This window comes from Scyliorhinus torazame, chromosome 4, assembly GCF_047496885.1.
Source record: "Scyliorhinus torazame isolate Kashiwa2021f chromosome 4, sScyTor2.1, whole genome shotgun sequence".
NCBI lineage: Eukaryota > Metazoa > Chordata > Chondrichthyes > Carcharhiniformes > Scyliorhinidae > Scyliorhinus > Scyliorhinus torazame.
In genome coordinates this window covers 55,631,061-55,646,186 of record NC_092710.1, presented here as the reverse complement: position 1 = coordinate 55,646,186, position 15,126 = coordinate 55,631,061, and the positions used below count along the sequence as shown (strand labels likewise).

The 15,126-nt window shown below is 46.2% G+C and overlaps 1 protein-coding gene across 1 annotated transcript in view; it reads right to left on the bottom strand.

Annotated features, from left to right (window-relative positions):
• Positions 1-2,045: 2,045 nt before the first annotated feature.
• The window catches only part of LOC140411359 (uncharacterized), a 144,840-nt gene continuing 131,759 nt past the window's right edge, over positions 2,046-15,126 (bottom strand). The window contains 4 exon segments of the mRNA XM_072500481.1: positions 2,046-4,556; positions 5,432-5,599; positions 6,579-6,749; positions 8,190-8,360. Coding sequence (XP_072356582.1) covers positions 4,475-4,556; positions 5,432-5,599; positions 6,579-6,749; positions 8,190-8,360 — 592 coding nt within the window. The 3' untranslated portion in view covers positions 2,046-4,474.

The following is a 15,126-nucleotide window of genomic DNA, read 5'->3' as shown; positions in this document are numbered from 1 at the left end:
TATCATCTCCTCACATGCGACCTGCTGCTCTGGTTCCTATTTCCCATTATGATTCTTGTAGTTTACCCTTCCCTTTCCCCATTTGCTAGTTTAAAGTCCTTGTGACCACCCTATTTATCCTTTCCGCTAGTAACACTGGTCCCAGATCAATTCAGGTGGAGACCATACCAACGGCCCAGATCCCTCCTGTCCCAATAGTGATGCCAGTGCCCCATAAAATGGAATCCCTCTTTCCCACACCACTCCTTTAGCCACGTGTTTACTTCCCTAATTTTATCATCCCTATACCAATGTGCACGTGGCTCGGCTAGTAATCCAGAGATTATAATCCTTGAGGACCTGTTCTTTAATTTTGATCTTCGTTCCTGATAATTCCCAAACATGTCCTCGTTCCTAGTCTTGCCTGTGTTGTTGGTTCCAACGTGCGCCACAACAACTGGATCCTCCCCCTCACTCTCCAATATCCTTTCAAGCCGGTTAGAGATGTCTCCCACCCTGGCATTGTGCAGGAAACATACCATGCGGGATTTACATATGCTAATTATAGAATCCCCTACAACTACCACTTGTCCTTTTGCTCCCCCTGCTTGAATAGCCTGCTGTGACACGGTGCAGTAGTCAGCAAGCTCATCCTCCTTACAGTCCTTTTCCTCATCCACACAGGGAGCAAGCACCTTGGACTTGTTGGAAAAGGTCAAGAGCTGAGATCTGAAGATTCCAGCATCCGCAGTGATTTGCATTTATCAAGAGCTGAGGCCCCTCCATGCCAGAACTTAGGATCCCCGTACCTGCCTCATTCGCAACCACACCCTCCTGTCCCTGACCACTAGCCAAATTCAAGGCCTAGGGATGTGACTGCCTCCTCAAACACAGTATCCAGGTACCTCTCCTCCTCCCTGATGTATCGCGTCTGAAGTTCAGACTCTAGCTCATCAACTCTGAGCCAAGTTCCTCGAGCAACCAACACTTAACACAGGTGTGGTCACTAGGAACCACAATGGGGTTCACCAGCTCCCTCATTGTGCATGAACAATACATCGCATGACTCTCCATCTCTATTTTAATTAGTTTTTTATATCTTCCCTTTTACCTCAATCTGAACACAATTTATAACCAGTAATTTCAAATGGATTTTCAAATTTGCAGATTCCTTATTATCCAATCAAATCACAGCCTTCTTGTGATGGGTTCAATTTCCGTACCGGCTGAGAATTCTGAATTCTCCCTCTGTATACCCGAACAGGCGCCAGAATGTGGCGACTAGAGGCTTTTCACAGTAACTTCATTGCAGTGTTAATGTAAGCCTACTTGTGACAATAAAAGATGATTATTATTATGCCACATTTCAGTTTCTCCCCCCGTTAGAACACTCAGTCAGTGAAACCACTTACCATCCCAGGCTGCTGTTCAAAAATCTCTCGCTCAGCTCTGCTCCCAATGTTTCGGTTTCACCTTCTCCCAGTTTTAACTAATTCCCTGTTTTTCACCCAACTCCAAAGCACTCTTGCCCAGACAGGTAACACTGAGAGTATTGTCAGACAGGGTTTGTGTGTGAGAGAGGAAATATCAGACAGATCCTGGGTACTTTATCCCCAAACCCAGGAATACGGAGTGTAATTGTCACTGTCCCCTGAAATCTAGTGGAAGCTGGGTCCTTCCTGTCTGTACATTTCCCCAGTGCCCCATTGGAGAACATTCAGCCCCGGATCTCCTGCAGAAGCAGCGCTGTGGGGCCGGGAGGCGGAGTCTGGTGACCCTGTTGCTGGGCCTCTGACATCACAATGGGAGATGACACTCACTCAGCTCGAGGTGGGAACTGGGAATATATCGACCAGTTGTGGGACAGTCATTGAATAATGAAACTGTACATTACAAAGTGTGGAGATAGAATTCATAAATACTAAAACTGGAGGCCGTGCTTCTTGTATGTACCGTAGTTACACATGTTGTACCTGTAAAACCTCAGGTACTTTTGACCAGTTTACGTATTCAAAGGTTTTACCTCGGGTGTCTTTATTTACGAGGAAACAAACCACAAACACAAGTTCAAAGTTCAACAATATTTATTAACACAATTAACCCATAAAGTACCCACAAAATACGAGAGGTACCCAAGATCAGTGTATACTACCCGTAACGATGACTTGGTGGGCTATGGATCTAATTGCTGGAATTCTTTTGGCCCATCTTCACAAAGGTGATTCTCGCTGGAGGTCTCTTCTGGTCTGGTCAAGGTCACCTCGCGCAGATTCTTTGCTTCCGAGGGATCCCGAGTGCCTGTTTCTATCCTCCTTCCTTCACACCCGTTTGCCATTTCCTCTGGCCTGCCAATGATGCCTCGGGAGGGGGGTCTGAGCAGCCAATGGTCCGGTTGATGACCGTTTGACAGGCCACCTGAGCCCACCCCAGGGGTCCCATCTCTGGTGGTGTGGGCTGCACATAACCTGTTCCCATATAAGGTAACAGTAGAAACTCTGGATGACGGAAAGTCTGGCTCGATCTGGGCTGACAATAGACGTGTGCATATCAATAGGGTGCAATGATCTCCTTGATGGGTGATTAACGGGGCAGGTCCAGACATATTCGGGCAGCTTGTGTGTTGGTTGTGTATTTGACTTTGGTCAAGTCTGAATCTGAACAGCGTGCCTGAGGTTTGACTGCAGTATGATTTTAAAATGCCCAATTATTTACTTTAGGATATGCAACTGAATCGGGCGAATTCTTTAATTTCAAATACCCAATTTTAATCGGGCCTAAATCTAGGCCTTGCTCGGTTACTACACACAGAAGTTGGGGTCACAGACAAGGCGGACGCTCCATTAGTCTGATCCGGAACCTGTCCTCAATCCAGTGAGACTGCAACAGGAGCGGAACCTGGTCATGTGATCCTGTATTACTACAAATGGGAGGAGCTTGCTCTGGCTGCTTTGTGATTGGTCGATGGCTCTTTTTGTGATGTCACCTGGAAACAAGTCTTGTCCTGATTACAATTAATTAATTTCAGTTACTATGGGCGGGAGCTGGGGTTACCAGCTGTGAGTGAGTTTGACCATATAAATAGGAAAGACGTGGAGAAAGGTACATTTTAATGTTAAAATAATTGAATCAGCATTTCTTTTTATTGTTATGCAGGTGCAGACTCTAGACTCTGAACCATCTGCCAGCAGTTGTAGGTCCAGGATCTATCAGCCTGAGAAGGTTCCCTACCTTGGCTGAGCACCTTAACATCGCAGCTTCCCCTTTGATCAGGGTGGGAGTGAACCCAACACTTGCCAGCGCACGGCATGGAGCAATTACAGTTTGTGTTATTACAGCAATCTACAATTTAGCCACACCCCACAATGGAAATTTTGACCCCCTCACTGACAAGGATAGCATCTCCAACCAATCAGCAAAGAGGGACATCCTCCCCCACACCACCGAAGTGACCCCTTCCCCCACTATCCCTGTGACACGCACGCGTGAGAATGACCTGACCTCCTCCTCAGCCCCCGTCCCTTGGCATTGCCAACGGTACACTGCCCCCTGCAATGATCGGCAGCTTCAAAGTTTTCACTGTACACAGACAAGGATGATGATTTTGGTCAGAGAGCTGTCTGAAGTCAACATGCCAAGGTTTCCCAGGGTTCAAAGGGTCAGGCGAGACACGGGACCGCATCTCGGGGGAGAGTCTCCCAGCTCGTGCCCACCCAATCCTCAGGACCCTCCGTCTGCAGCCTGGCAGCGGCACATGGACAATGGAGTTACCTCCTTGGACCGCTCCCTCGGGGTCCATCGCGCCAGATCAGCGCTTGTCAAGACCTGTTCTGGCTGGGAAGCCTGTTTAGGTCAGTGGGGCCAGACTGGAGACTTGCGACGGGTCAGCTGCCTGGCGCCGATCCTGATTTTGGGCTGCCGCAGGAGTTACAGGGCGTGGAGACTCCTGGCCATTGTTTTAACAACTGATTTCTTTCTTAGGGAAGGGAGAAAAACATTAATACTTGCAGTCCAATTCCCCAGTTACACAATTCGCTTAAATCTCCCCAACGGGATACCGTCGCTGGGTCACCCCATGCAGTGGGTGTTTCTCCCTATTGGATGGTGGGATCTATTCCAGTTGAACAGGCGTTGTGGCAATCCTGAACCTACACAGATTCACTTCCCAGCAGGGTCACGAGCATGGATACTGAGCAGGAATCCTGCGTCCTATACCCCCAAACCCAAGAATCACTGCAGCCCAGACTGAGCTCCACCCTGGGTCCTTCCTGTCTGTACATTTCCCCAGTGCCCCATTGGGGAACATTCAGCCCCGGATATTCTGCAGAAGCAGCACTGTGGGGCTGGGAGGCGGAGTCTCATGGGAGTCACAATGGGAGATGACACTCACTCAGCTCGAGTGGAAACGACCAATAGGATTTCAAGCTGGAGCCCGGCCGGTTAAAGAGGTGGGACAGGAAATCAGAGTGAGAGCAGGAATGTTTATCAATTGAAATATTCACGTTGTCACATTCACACGGGGTCCCCGCAGCAACTCCAACTGTCTCTTTCCATTTGGACTGAACTGATTGTCCCACAGCCTGAAACAGATTAAACCGGAAATAAACAGATTGAACAGCAGAGTAAAATACAGGGAGACTGGAATTTAATATTTCAAAAACATTTACAGACAAATAACAACCAGGGGCGAAATTCTCCGGTATCGGCGCAATGTCCGCCGACCGGCGCCAAAAACGGCGCAAATCAGTCCAGCATCGTGCCGCCCCAACGGTGCGGAAGTCTCCGCATCGTGAGGGGCCGAGCCCTAACCTTGAGGGGCTAGGCGCGCGCCGGACTAATTTCTGCCCCGCCAGCTGGCGGAAAAGGCTTTTGGTGGCCTGCCAGCTGGCGCGGAAATGACATTGCCGGGCGGCGCATGCGCAGGAGCGTTAGCGGGCGCTCACGGCATCCCCGCGCATGCACTGTGGAGGGAGTCTCTTCCGCCTCCGCCGTGGTGGAGACCGTGGCGAAGGCGGAAGGAAAAGAGTGCCCCCACGGCACTGGCCCGCCCGCGGATCAGTGGGCCCCGATCGCGGGCCAGGCCACCGTGAGGGCACCCCCCGGGGCCAGATCGCCCCGCGCCCCCCCAAGGACCCCGGAGCCCGCCCGCGCCGCCTTGTCCCGCCGGTAAGGTAGGTGGTTTATTCCACGCCGGCGGGACAGGCATCCCAGCAGCGGGACTTTGGCCCACCCGGGCCGGAGAATCGCGGGGGGGGTGGGGGGGGGCCGCCAACCGGCGCGGCGCGATGCCCGCCCCTGCAGAATCTCCGGTGCCGGAGAATTCGGCAACCGGCGGGGGCGGGATTCACGCCAGCCCCCTGCGATTCTCCGACCCGGCGGGGGGTCGGAGAATCTCGCCCCAGAACTGTGACTGAATCCCTTTCATATGAAATCAAAAAGTAACACAAACACTCACATGATCCGCTGCAAACTCCCGCAGTCCTCGATGAAGCGGCAGAGAGCGGGGACAGATTGGTCTGTGAGGGAGTTTGACTGCAGGTTCAGAAACATCAGTGAGTGGCTGGTACTGAGAGCGGAGGTGAAATCCTCAGTACAAGAATCTGTGAGGCCGTTCTTTCCAAGGCTGGAGACCCGAAATAATAATAATCAGATTAAATAACTCACAAGGGTAAATGCCCGGTGTTTATTAATAACGCTATTACTGATCCTACGAATATATAGTGCCAGACATCCAGCCATTATAAACACAGGGCATGATTTAAAGGCCACGCTGCGCTCGTAAAGCGGCGCAGCATGGCTGATAAAAGCCGAGAGATCCCGGTCCTGGGATCCACCCAGTTTGCAATGCCGATCTCATGAGATGTTGCGATGTAAATCCCGCACATTGTGGGTGGGATTACTTTTTAGCAAATCTGCATATTAAAGCGGGACAGCTGGTCTCACTTTAATGTGCAGATTCCTGAGTTACCCGAGGCGTGGGATCAATCTCCCTCGCCTTGGAGACCTCGTGCTAGGGCCTTTCAGTACCGGTCTTCACAAATGGGAACCAGACGCAACAGAACTTGTGGGGGTCTATCAAGGGATCAGAGGCCCCCTCAGGTGCATACCCTTTAGGCAGGACTGTACCCTGGCATGGCTGGTGCCACCTGGACACACTGGCAGTGCTACCTGGGCACTCTAGCAGTGCCACCTAGGTGCCAGAGGAGTACTGCCATGGTGCCAGGTTTGCATTTTTTTTGCACGTGTGCGATTGGGCCGTGAGATGCCCTGTGCGGGTGTTGGCTGGTTGCAGGGGGGCCAGGAACCCTCCCATAGTGGGTTGGGGCTTGGAGGGGGGTGGGGGGGCCTTGGAGATCTGCACACCATTTTAAAAACGGCACCCCAATCTCTCGCTATACTGAGGAGTTCCGACGAGTGGAGTACCTCAGTGTACAAAACGGGGCTTTTTGCAGTGTCGGCTGTGCGTTCCCTGTTGCGGCCCGTTATCAAACGCGAGTCACGTTTTATAGCTTTGTGTTTCTTGGCACTGCGAGCGCTGGTTATGGGACTTTGTTCCCATTTAGTTAAATCACACCCAAAATCTGACAAAGTCTGATACTTACTCCAGTTCCTGTATTTTACAGTCCAGATTCCTCAGAGCCACAGACAGTAGTTTCACTCCGGAATCTCCCAGTTCATTATGACCCAGGATCAGAGCCGTCAGTGACCGGTTTGTACTGAGAGCGGAGGTGAGATCTGCGATGCATGAATCTGTGATAGCATTATTAGCCAGCCTGGGAATTGGAGGGAAATAAGTACAGGGATCAGGGTAAATGCCCAGTGTTTTTAAGAACACTAATAATGAAAATAAGAACGTGCAGTGTCAGGCATTAATGTCCATAGAAAGCTAAAATACTATTGATGCCGCAAAAGATGCTGAACATTGTGCAATCGTCTGTGAACATTCCCACTTCAGAGTTATGATGGAAGTTAGGTCATTGATGAAGCAGATGAAGATGGTTGGCCCTACGACATTATCCTGAGGAACTCCTGCAGTGATGTCCTGGAGCCGAGATGATAGATATCCAACCATCACAACCATCATCCTCTGTGCCAGGTATGACTGCAACCAGTATAGGGTTTTTCCCTGATTCTCACTAACTCCAGTTTTGCTGGGCTTCTTGATGCCATACTTGTCAAATGCTACATTGATATCAAGGGTAGTCACCCTCACCTGGCATTCAGATTTTTTATTCATGATTGAACCAAGGTTGTAATGAGATCTGGAGCTGAGTGACCCTGGCGGAACCCAAACTGAGCATCCGTGCGCAGGATATCGCTGAATAAGTTCAGCTTGATAGCGCTGTTGATGACCCCTTCCATCACTTAGCTGATAATCAAGAGTAGACTGATTGGCCGTAATTGGCCGGGTTGGATTTGTCCTGTTTCTCATGTATGGGGCATGCCTGGGCAATTTTCCACTTTGCAGGTAGATGCCTTCCTGGAGGTGCTCCCCCAGGCTGCTTGGGTTTGGACGAAGGTCCTGCTCCTTTAGGATGGGAGGTGATCAGCCTCGTCAATCCAAGAGTGTGTAGACGGAGATTGTCGATGAGGTGAGCAGGCATGCGGTTCTGGCGCAGTGATTATTGGCATTACATATTCCTAAAAACATTGTGGATTTACCTTGATTCCTGTTTTTTCCCTCCAATTCCCAGTCTGTGTAACACCAGCCAGTAACAGCACAATGTTACGTTCATTGTGAATAAGGATAGGAGTGAAATTGGTAGAAAGGGCAAATCCACCCAGCTACTGGCAATGTGCAGGAAGCAGTATTGGCTGTTAGAAGCATGTCAGTCTCTCTGTGGAGGACCCCGGTCAGTCAGAGTTGAGTCTAGTACTGCCATAGGAGGAGTGGCCACATGCAGGAGGCATCCTTGTTTGGCACCATGATGGACAGCCAGGCTGACACCAGCATAGACCAGCACCTGTCTTTGATGGGCAAATAACAATGGAAATGATCAAACTGGGTGGCAGTGTCTCGATCTCGCCATCCTTATACCAGGGGGCGTTGAAGCACTGGAGCTGGAAGACTCAGAGGCTGGGCTGACACTAACAATAACGTACAGTTTTTATTTATTATACAAACAACAGTGCTCAGAATGCATTGTTAAATGTACTGAAATTGTTAAATATTCTGTAATTATCAACACAATCTCACAGGGTTTGCTACTTACCCCAGTTTCTGTATTTTACAGTCTGGATTCATCAGGGCCACAGATAGGAGCTTCACTCCTGAAAATTCCAGTTTATTATAACCCAGGTCCAGACTGGTCAGTGACTGGTTTGTAGTGAGAGCAGAGGCGAGATCCTCAGCACAAGAACTTGTGAGAGCGTTGGCACACAGACTGGGAATTGGAGGGAAAAAACAGGAATCAAGGTAAATCCACAATGTTTTTAGGAATATGTAATGCCAATAATAACGTAATGCCAGGCATTCAAGGAACACAACGTCCATTTATCTGGAAACAAAATAATATTGATGCTGTAAATCTGAAATATAAATTGAAAATGCTGGAAATACTCAGCAGGTCAGGCAGTATCTGTGCAGAAAGAAACAGATTTAACATTTCACTTGGATGAGCTTACATTAGAGCTGAGCGGGACACACACACACCGAATTAACAGGTTTGAAGCAACAGTGAAATTGGGGCAGGGCAGAGGCAAGGAAAGAACAAAATGGATGTGCAAGAATAATAAAATGGCAAAGGGATGATGTGTAAAACAAAAGCACGGCATTCCCATGTCCTTTGGTGCAAGAGGGAGGGATTCAAATTCCTCGGACATTGGGACCGGTTCTGGGGGTGATGGGACCAGTACAAACCGGACGGTCTGCACCTGGGCAGCACTGGAACCGATGTCCTAGAGGTGTTTGCTAGAGCTGTTGGGGAGAGTTTAAACTAATGTGGCAGGGGGATGGGAACCGATGCAGGAAGTTGGAAGGTAGTAAAACAGGGACAGAAACAAAAGGCAGTAAGGGGGAAAGTGTAAGGCAGAGAAGACATAGTCAAAAATCAAAAAGGGCGACAGTACAAGGTACAGTGACTGAGGGTACTCAGTGAATAGGACCAGGAATACTAAAAGGAATAAAACGGGAAGTGAAAACATTAATGGTAAGCGACGCGGCAGGTTGTTACGTGAAGATATGGGTTCAACGACAAGGAAAATTAGGAGAAAGGTTAAGAGGAAATATAACTTAGGAGAGGTTACTGATCGAGGTGTTAAGATTCAGAACAGAGGTAAAAAAGCCAACATAAGTGTACTTTACCTGAATGCTCGTAGTATTCGGAATAAGGTAAATGAGTTGATGGCGCAAATCATCGTGAATGACTATGATTTAGTGGCCATTACTGAAACATGGTTAAAGGATGGTCACGACTGGGAGTTAAATATCCGAGGGTATCAAACTATTCGGAAGGACAGAGTGGATGGTAAGGGAGGTGGTGTAGCTCTGTTATTTAAGGATGACATCCGGGCAACAGTAAGGGATGACATCGGTGCTATGGAGGAATCCATTTGGGTGGAAATCAGGAATAGTAAGGCGAAAAAGTCACGGATAGGAGTAGTCTATAGGCCACCAAATAGTAACATTGTGGTGGGGCAGGCAATAAACAAAGAAATAACTGATGCATGTAGAAATGGTACAGCGGTTATTATGGGGGATTTTAATCGACATGTCGATTGGTTTAACCAGGTCGGTCAAGGCAGCCTTGAGGAGGAGTTTATAGAATGTATCCGGAATAGTTTCCCAGAACAGTATGTAATGGAACCTACGAGGGAACAAGCGGTCCTAGATCTGGTCCTGTGAAATGAGACAGGATTGATTCAGGATCTCATAGTTAGGGATCCTCTCGGAAGGAGCGATCACAATATGGTGGAATTTAAAATACAGATGGAGGGTGAGAAGGTAAAATCAAGCACTCGTGTTTTGTGCTTACACAAAGGAGATTACAATGGGATGAGAGAAGAACTAGCTAAGGTAGACTGGGAGCAAAGACTTTATGGTGAAACAGTTGAGGACCAGTGGAGAACCTTCCAAGTGATGTTTCACAGTGCTCAGCAAAGGTTTATACCAACAAAAAGGAAGGACGGTAAAAAGAGGGAAAATCGACTGTGGATTTCGAATGAAATAAGGGAGAGTATCAAATTGAAGGAAAAAACATACAAAGTAGCAAAGATCAGTGGGAGACTAGAGGACTGGGAAATCTTTAGGGGGCAACAGAAAGCTACTAAAAAGCTATAAAGTCTAAGATAGATTATGAGAGTAAACGTGCTCAGAATATAAAAACAGATAGTAAAAGTTTCTACTAATATATAAAACAAAAAAGAGTGGCTAAGTTAAATATTGGTCCTTTAGAGGATGAGAAGGGAAATTTAATAATGGGAGATGAGGAAATGGCTGAGGAACTGAACAGGTTTTTTGGGTCGGTCTTCACAGTGGAAGACACAAATAACATGCCAGTGACTGATGGAAATGAGGCTATGACAGGTGAGGACCTTGAGAGGATTGTTATCACCAAGGAGGTAGTGATGGGCAAGGTAATGGGGCTAAAGGTAGACAAGTCTCCTGGACCTGATGGAATGTATCCCAGAGTGCTAAAAGAGATGGCTAGGGAAATTGCAAATGCACTAGTGATAATTTACCAAAATTCACTAGACTCTGGGGTGGTCCCGGCGGATTGGAAATTAGCAAACGTGACACCACTGTTTAAAAAAGGAGGTAGGCAGAAAGTGGGTAATTATAGGCCAGTGAGCTTAACTTCGGTAGTAGGGAAGATGCTGGAATCTATCATCAAGGAAGAAATAGCGAGGCATCTGGATGGAAATTGTCCCATTGGTCAGACGCAGCATGGGTTCATAATGGGCAGGCTATGCCTAACTAATTTAGTGGAATTTTTTGAGGACATTAATAGTGCGGTAGATAACGGGGAGCCAATGGATGTAGTATATCTGGATTTCCAGAAAGCCTTTGACAAGGTGCCACACAAAAGGTTACTGCATAAGATAAAAATGCATGGCATTAAGGGGAAAGTAGTAGCATGGATAGAGGATTGGTTAATTAATAGAAAGCAAAGAGTGGGGATTAATGGGTGTTTCTCTGGTTGGCAATCAGTAGCTAGTGGTGTCCCTCAGGGATCAGTGTTGGGCCCACAGCTGTTCACAATTTACAGAGATGATTTGGAGTTGGGGACCAAGGGCAATGTGTCCAAGTTTGGAGACGACACTCAGATAAGTGGTGAAGCAAAAAGTGCAGAGGATACTGGAAGTCTGCAGAGGGATTTGGATAGGCTAAGTGAATGGGCTAGGGTCTGGCAGATGGAATACAATGTTGACAAATGTGAGGTTATCCATTTTGGTAGAATAACAGCAAAAGGGATTATTATTTAAATGATAAAATATTAAAACATGCTGCTGTGCAGAGAGACCTGTGTGTGCTAGTGCATGAGTCGCAAAAAGTTGGTTTACAGGTGCAACAGGTGATTAAGAAGGCAAATGGAATGTTGTCCTTCATTGCTAGAGGGGTGGAGTTTAAGACTAGGGAGGTTATGCTGCAATTGTATAAGGTGTTAGTGAGGTCACTCCTGGAGTATTGTGTTCAGTTTTGATCTCCTTACTTGAGAAAGGATGTACTGGCACTGGAGGGTGTGCAGAGGAGATTCACTAGGTTAATCCCAGAGCTGAAGGGGTTGGATTACGAGGAGAGGTTGAGTAGACTGGGACTGTACTCGTTGGAATTTAGAAGGATGAGGGGGGATCTTATAGAAACATATAAGATTATGAAGGGAATAGATAGGATAGATGCGGGCAGGTTGTTTCCACTGGCGGGTGAAAGCAGAACTAGGGGGCATAGCCTCAAAATAAGGGGAAGTAAATTTAGGACTGAGTTTAGGAGGAACTTCTTCACCCAAAGGGTTGTGAATCTATGGAATTCCTTGCCCAGTGAAGCAGTAGAGGCTCCTTCATTAAATGTTTTTAAGATAAAGATAGATAGTTTTTTGAAGAATAAAGGGATTAAGGGTTATGGTGTTCGGGCCAGAAAGTGGAGCTGAGTCCACAAAAGATCAGCCATGATCTCATTGAATGGTGGAGCAGCCTCGAGGGGCCAGATGGCCTACTCCTGCTCCTAGTTCTTATGTTATGTTCTTTCTGAGTCACGAGGTAGTGGCAAGATGTAGTCAGTGTATTTTATTGGAACTTTTCTTTCATTCATTCATGGGATGCAGGCATCGCTGGTTATGCCAGCATTTATTGCTCACCTCTATTTGCTGTTGAGAAGGTGGTGGTGAGCTGCCTTCTTGAACCACTACAGTCCATATGTTATAGGAACCCCCACAGTCCTGTCAGGGACTGAGATCACCAATTTTGACCCTGTGACAGTGCAGGAATGGAAATATAGTTCCAAGTTAGAATAGTGTGAGACTTGGGGGGTGTTATGTAACCAATGCATCTCTGCGTAGTGTGTCCTTGGGAGATTTTCCCTCTCTTCCATCTTAAACCACGATGAAGCAACACCTATCTCAATGGACTCTGACTGGTTGGTTAAGCAACTCATGGTGTGCGACAACCTATTCTCTTGCTCTTTGCTGTCTACGATGTAAGGTACCCAAAAACATAACAGTAAAGAACAGCGCTGGCGACAAGGAGGTCTTTCAGAAGGATTGTAACAAGTCCAGTTTTATACAAAACTGGCGACGAAGGACATTCTCCAGAAGGAACATCTGTTTTTAAACAAAATTGGTGAGGAGGTGTCGTTTGCCAACAGAAAAGTCAGAAAAAATAATTTATCTGGATTTCGAGTCAAGAGTAGATTCTCAGGGTGTTCGGATACCAGACCCAAACTTTTCTGAGGAAACTGGATGGTCTATAAAACTATGAGGAAAGGATGCTTCACCCCAGGGGTGATGACTCTGATCAATAGGCATCTTTTGTGTTAAAATAAATTTTAAACACAGAATTAACCACATTAACGTCAAAGAAATATCGTGACAATTAACAGGTTTTAAAAAATAATTTAGAGTACACGATGATTTTTTCCAATTCAGGGGCAATATAGCGTGACCAATCCACCTGCCCTGCACCTCTTTGGGGTGTGGGGGTGGGAGAACGTGCAAAATCCACACAAACAGTGCCTTAGCACCATAGGCAGCAATGCTAACCACTGCACCACCATGCCACCCCTACAATTAGCAGTTAAACAGTTGTTAAAGAAAATAAAAAAACTAACCCACTATCTACACCTGCCACTATATAGATTCCAACAAAGAAACCCAGTACAGTTCAAAATGAACTCAAAAATAAAGTTAGCATCCCGGGTTATCTGCAGTTCTCCGTTGAAGAGAGACTCTTTCAGGAACAACTTGAAAATCCTTCTGTCTTGTCAGGATCAAATCCTTTAGCAAAACTGCTGCTCAACTTAAAACTCCTAGCAGACTGCCAAACCTATATCAAACTTCAAAACTATCGACAGACCAGGCTTCTCCCATTAATTACATCATCCGCATTCTATTAAGTTGTCCCATGACGTGCGCAACTAGGACTAAACACAATCCCTCAAATTATCTGCATCTCCAGCAATCAAAACAATGTTCCATTGTAGACAAGGAAAGAGTCTACAATGAGAATTGCAAAAAAAAATTGTAATAAAAAGTCTACGACACTTTAATTACAGCTTTAGTAGACACACTGCCTGTATGTATTTTAAACTAGGATTTCTAATAACAATGCCACAAATATGAAATGAGGTATATAACAATTTAATTCTTTCAGCACAAGAAGACCATCAAAAAGTGTGGTAAATTGAGCTGTGGTTTTTCGCATTTGCTGTGGTTGAATATTAACTTTCAAGCTGATAAAAGCACTCTGGATTATTCCCCTATTTCTTCTTTTAAATCAACACGACCTCGAGGCAGCTCAAAGAATCAGAGCACAGGAAAAGTAATTGGTTAAAATAGCGGCAATACTGCTTAATTTAAGGAATCAGTGAGTTGAAAATCCCTTAAAAAACGTATTTAAAACGGGAGTAAAACAAAAGAAAAATATATACTTTTACTTATTGAGTTGAAGAGTCTCCTCCAGCTGTGACTGAGTGAGACAATAGAAATGCAACAAAAGATAAATCAGGATTTAAATATTCTGATGTAAAGGAAGATTGGTACTTGCTATAAAAATGTTTTATTTCTCCCCAAATCACAGTCCCAAAATAAGTTAAAGAAACAAAATAAATAACACAAATTACATTTAGAAGAGGAAAAGGAATAAGAATGGAGGAAGTGAAAGGAAGTACTTAATATCCAGGAATCAGTATGGTAATGACGGACAAAGGCGGCGCTGTAGGGGCGTTTGAAGAGAATATGGAAATATGGAATGCTTATGAAGAGAGATTTCAATGTTATCTGGCTCCAACAAGATACTGGATGAACTTTCCCAAGCGTAGCAGTGCGTAAGATCTTTACATTATGACGGTCTCTGTCTCCACCAACCTTTCAGGCAGTGAATTCCAGGCTCCCACTGATGTGTTAGGCAGGTTGGTTCGATGTGGACTGCACTCGATGCAGGGAAGCTAGAAACAGACGTCTAACACTGAGAAGATCCAACACTGTTTTATTGAACGATAGGTACTGATATACATATTCAGCTGTGGGTCGACACTATACTGAACTGACTGGAGACCTTGTAGTAGCCTGACCAGACTTACTAGCTACCGCATGGTGTTCGCACTTGTTAGCTCGTGGACTCTTGACTGTCTCAGTGGCTGGGTCCCGAGAGAGCGGGAAACCTAGTACCCTCTGGCTTTATAGTGGTAGTGTCCTGTCTGGTGATTGGCTGCACTATGTTGTGTGCTTACTGGTCATCCTGTGTGTCAATAACTGCCTGTCTGCATCTCATTATATACATGAGTGGAGATTATGACATCTCCCCCCCTTTTTTTTTAGATAAATAAATACTAAGGTGTGGGTGCGTGTATATATATATATATATATATATATATATATGCCTGACTATATACAAAAGGTGTCTAAATGAACGTATATACATAGGAAGGTGTCGATAGTGCAGATACATGGCAAACGAAACAATATTTACAGAGGTTAAATCGAAGTCACAAAATGTACA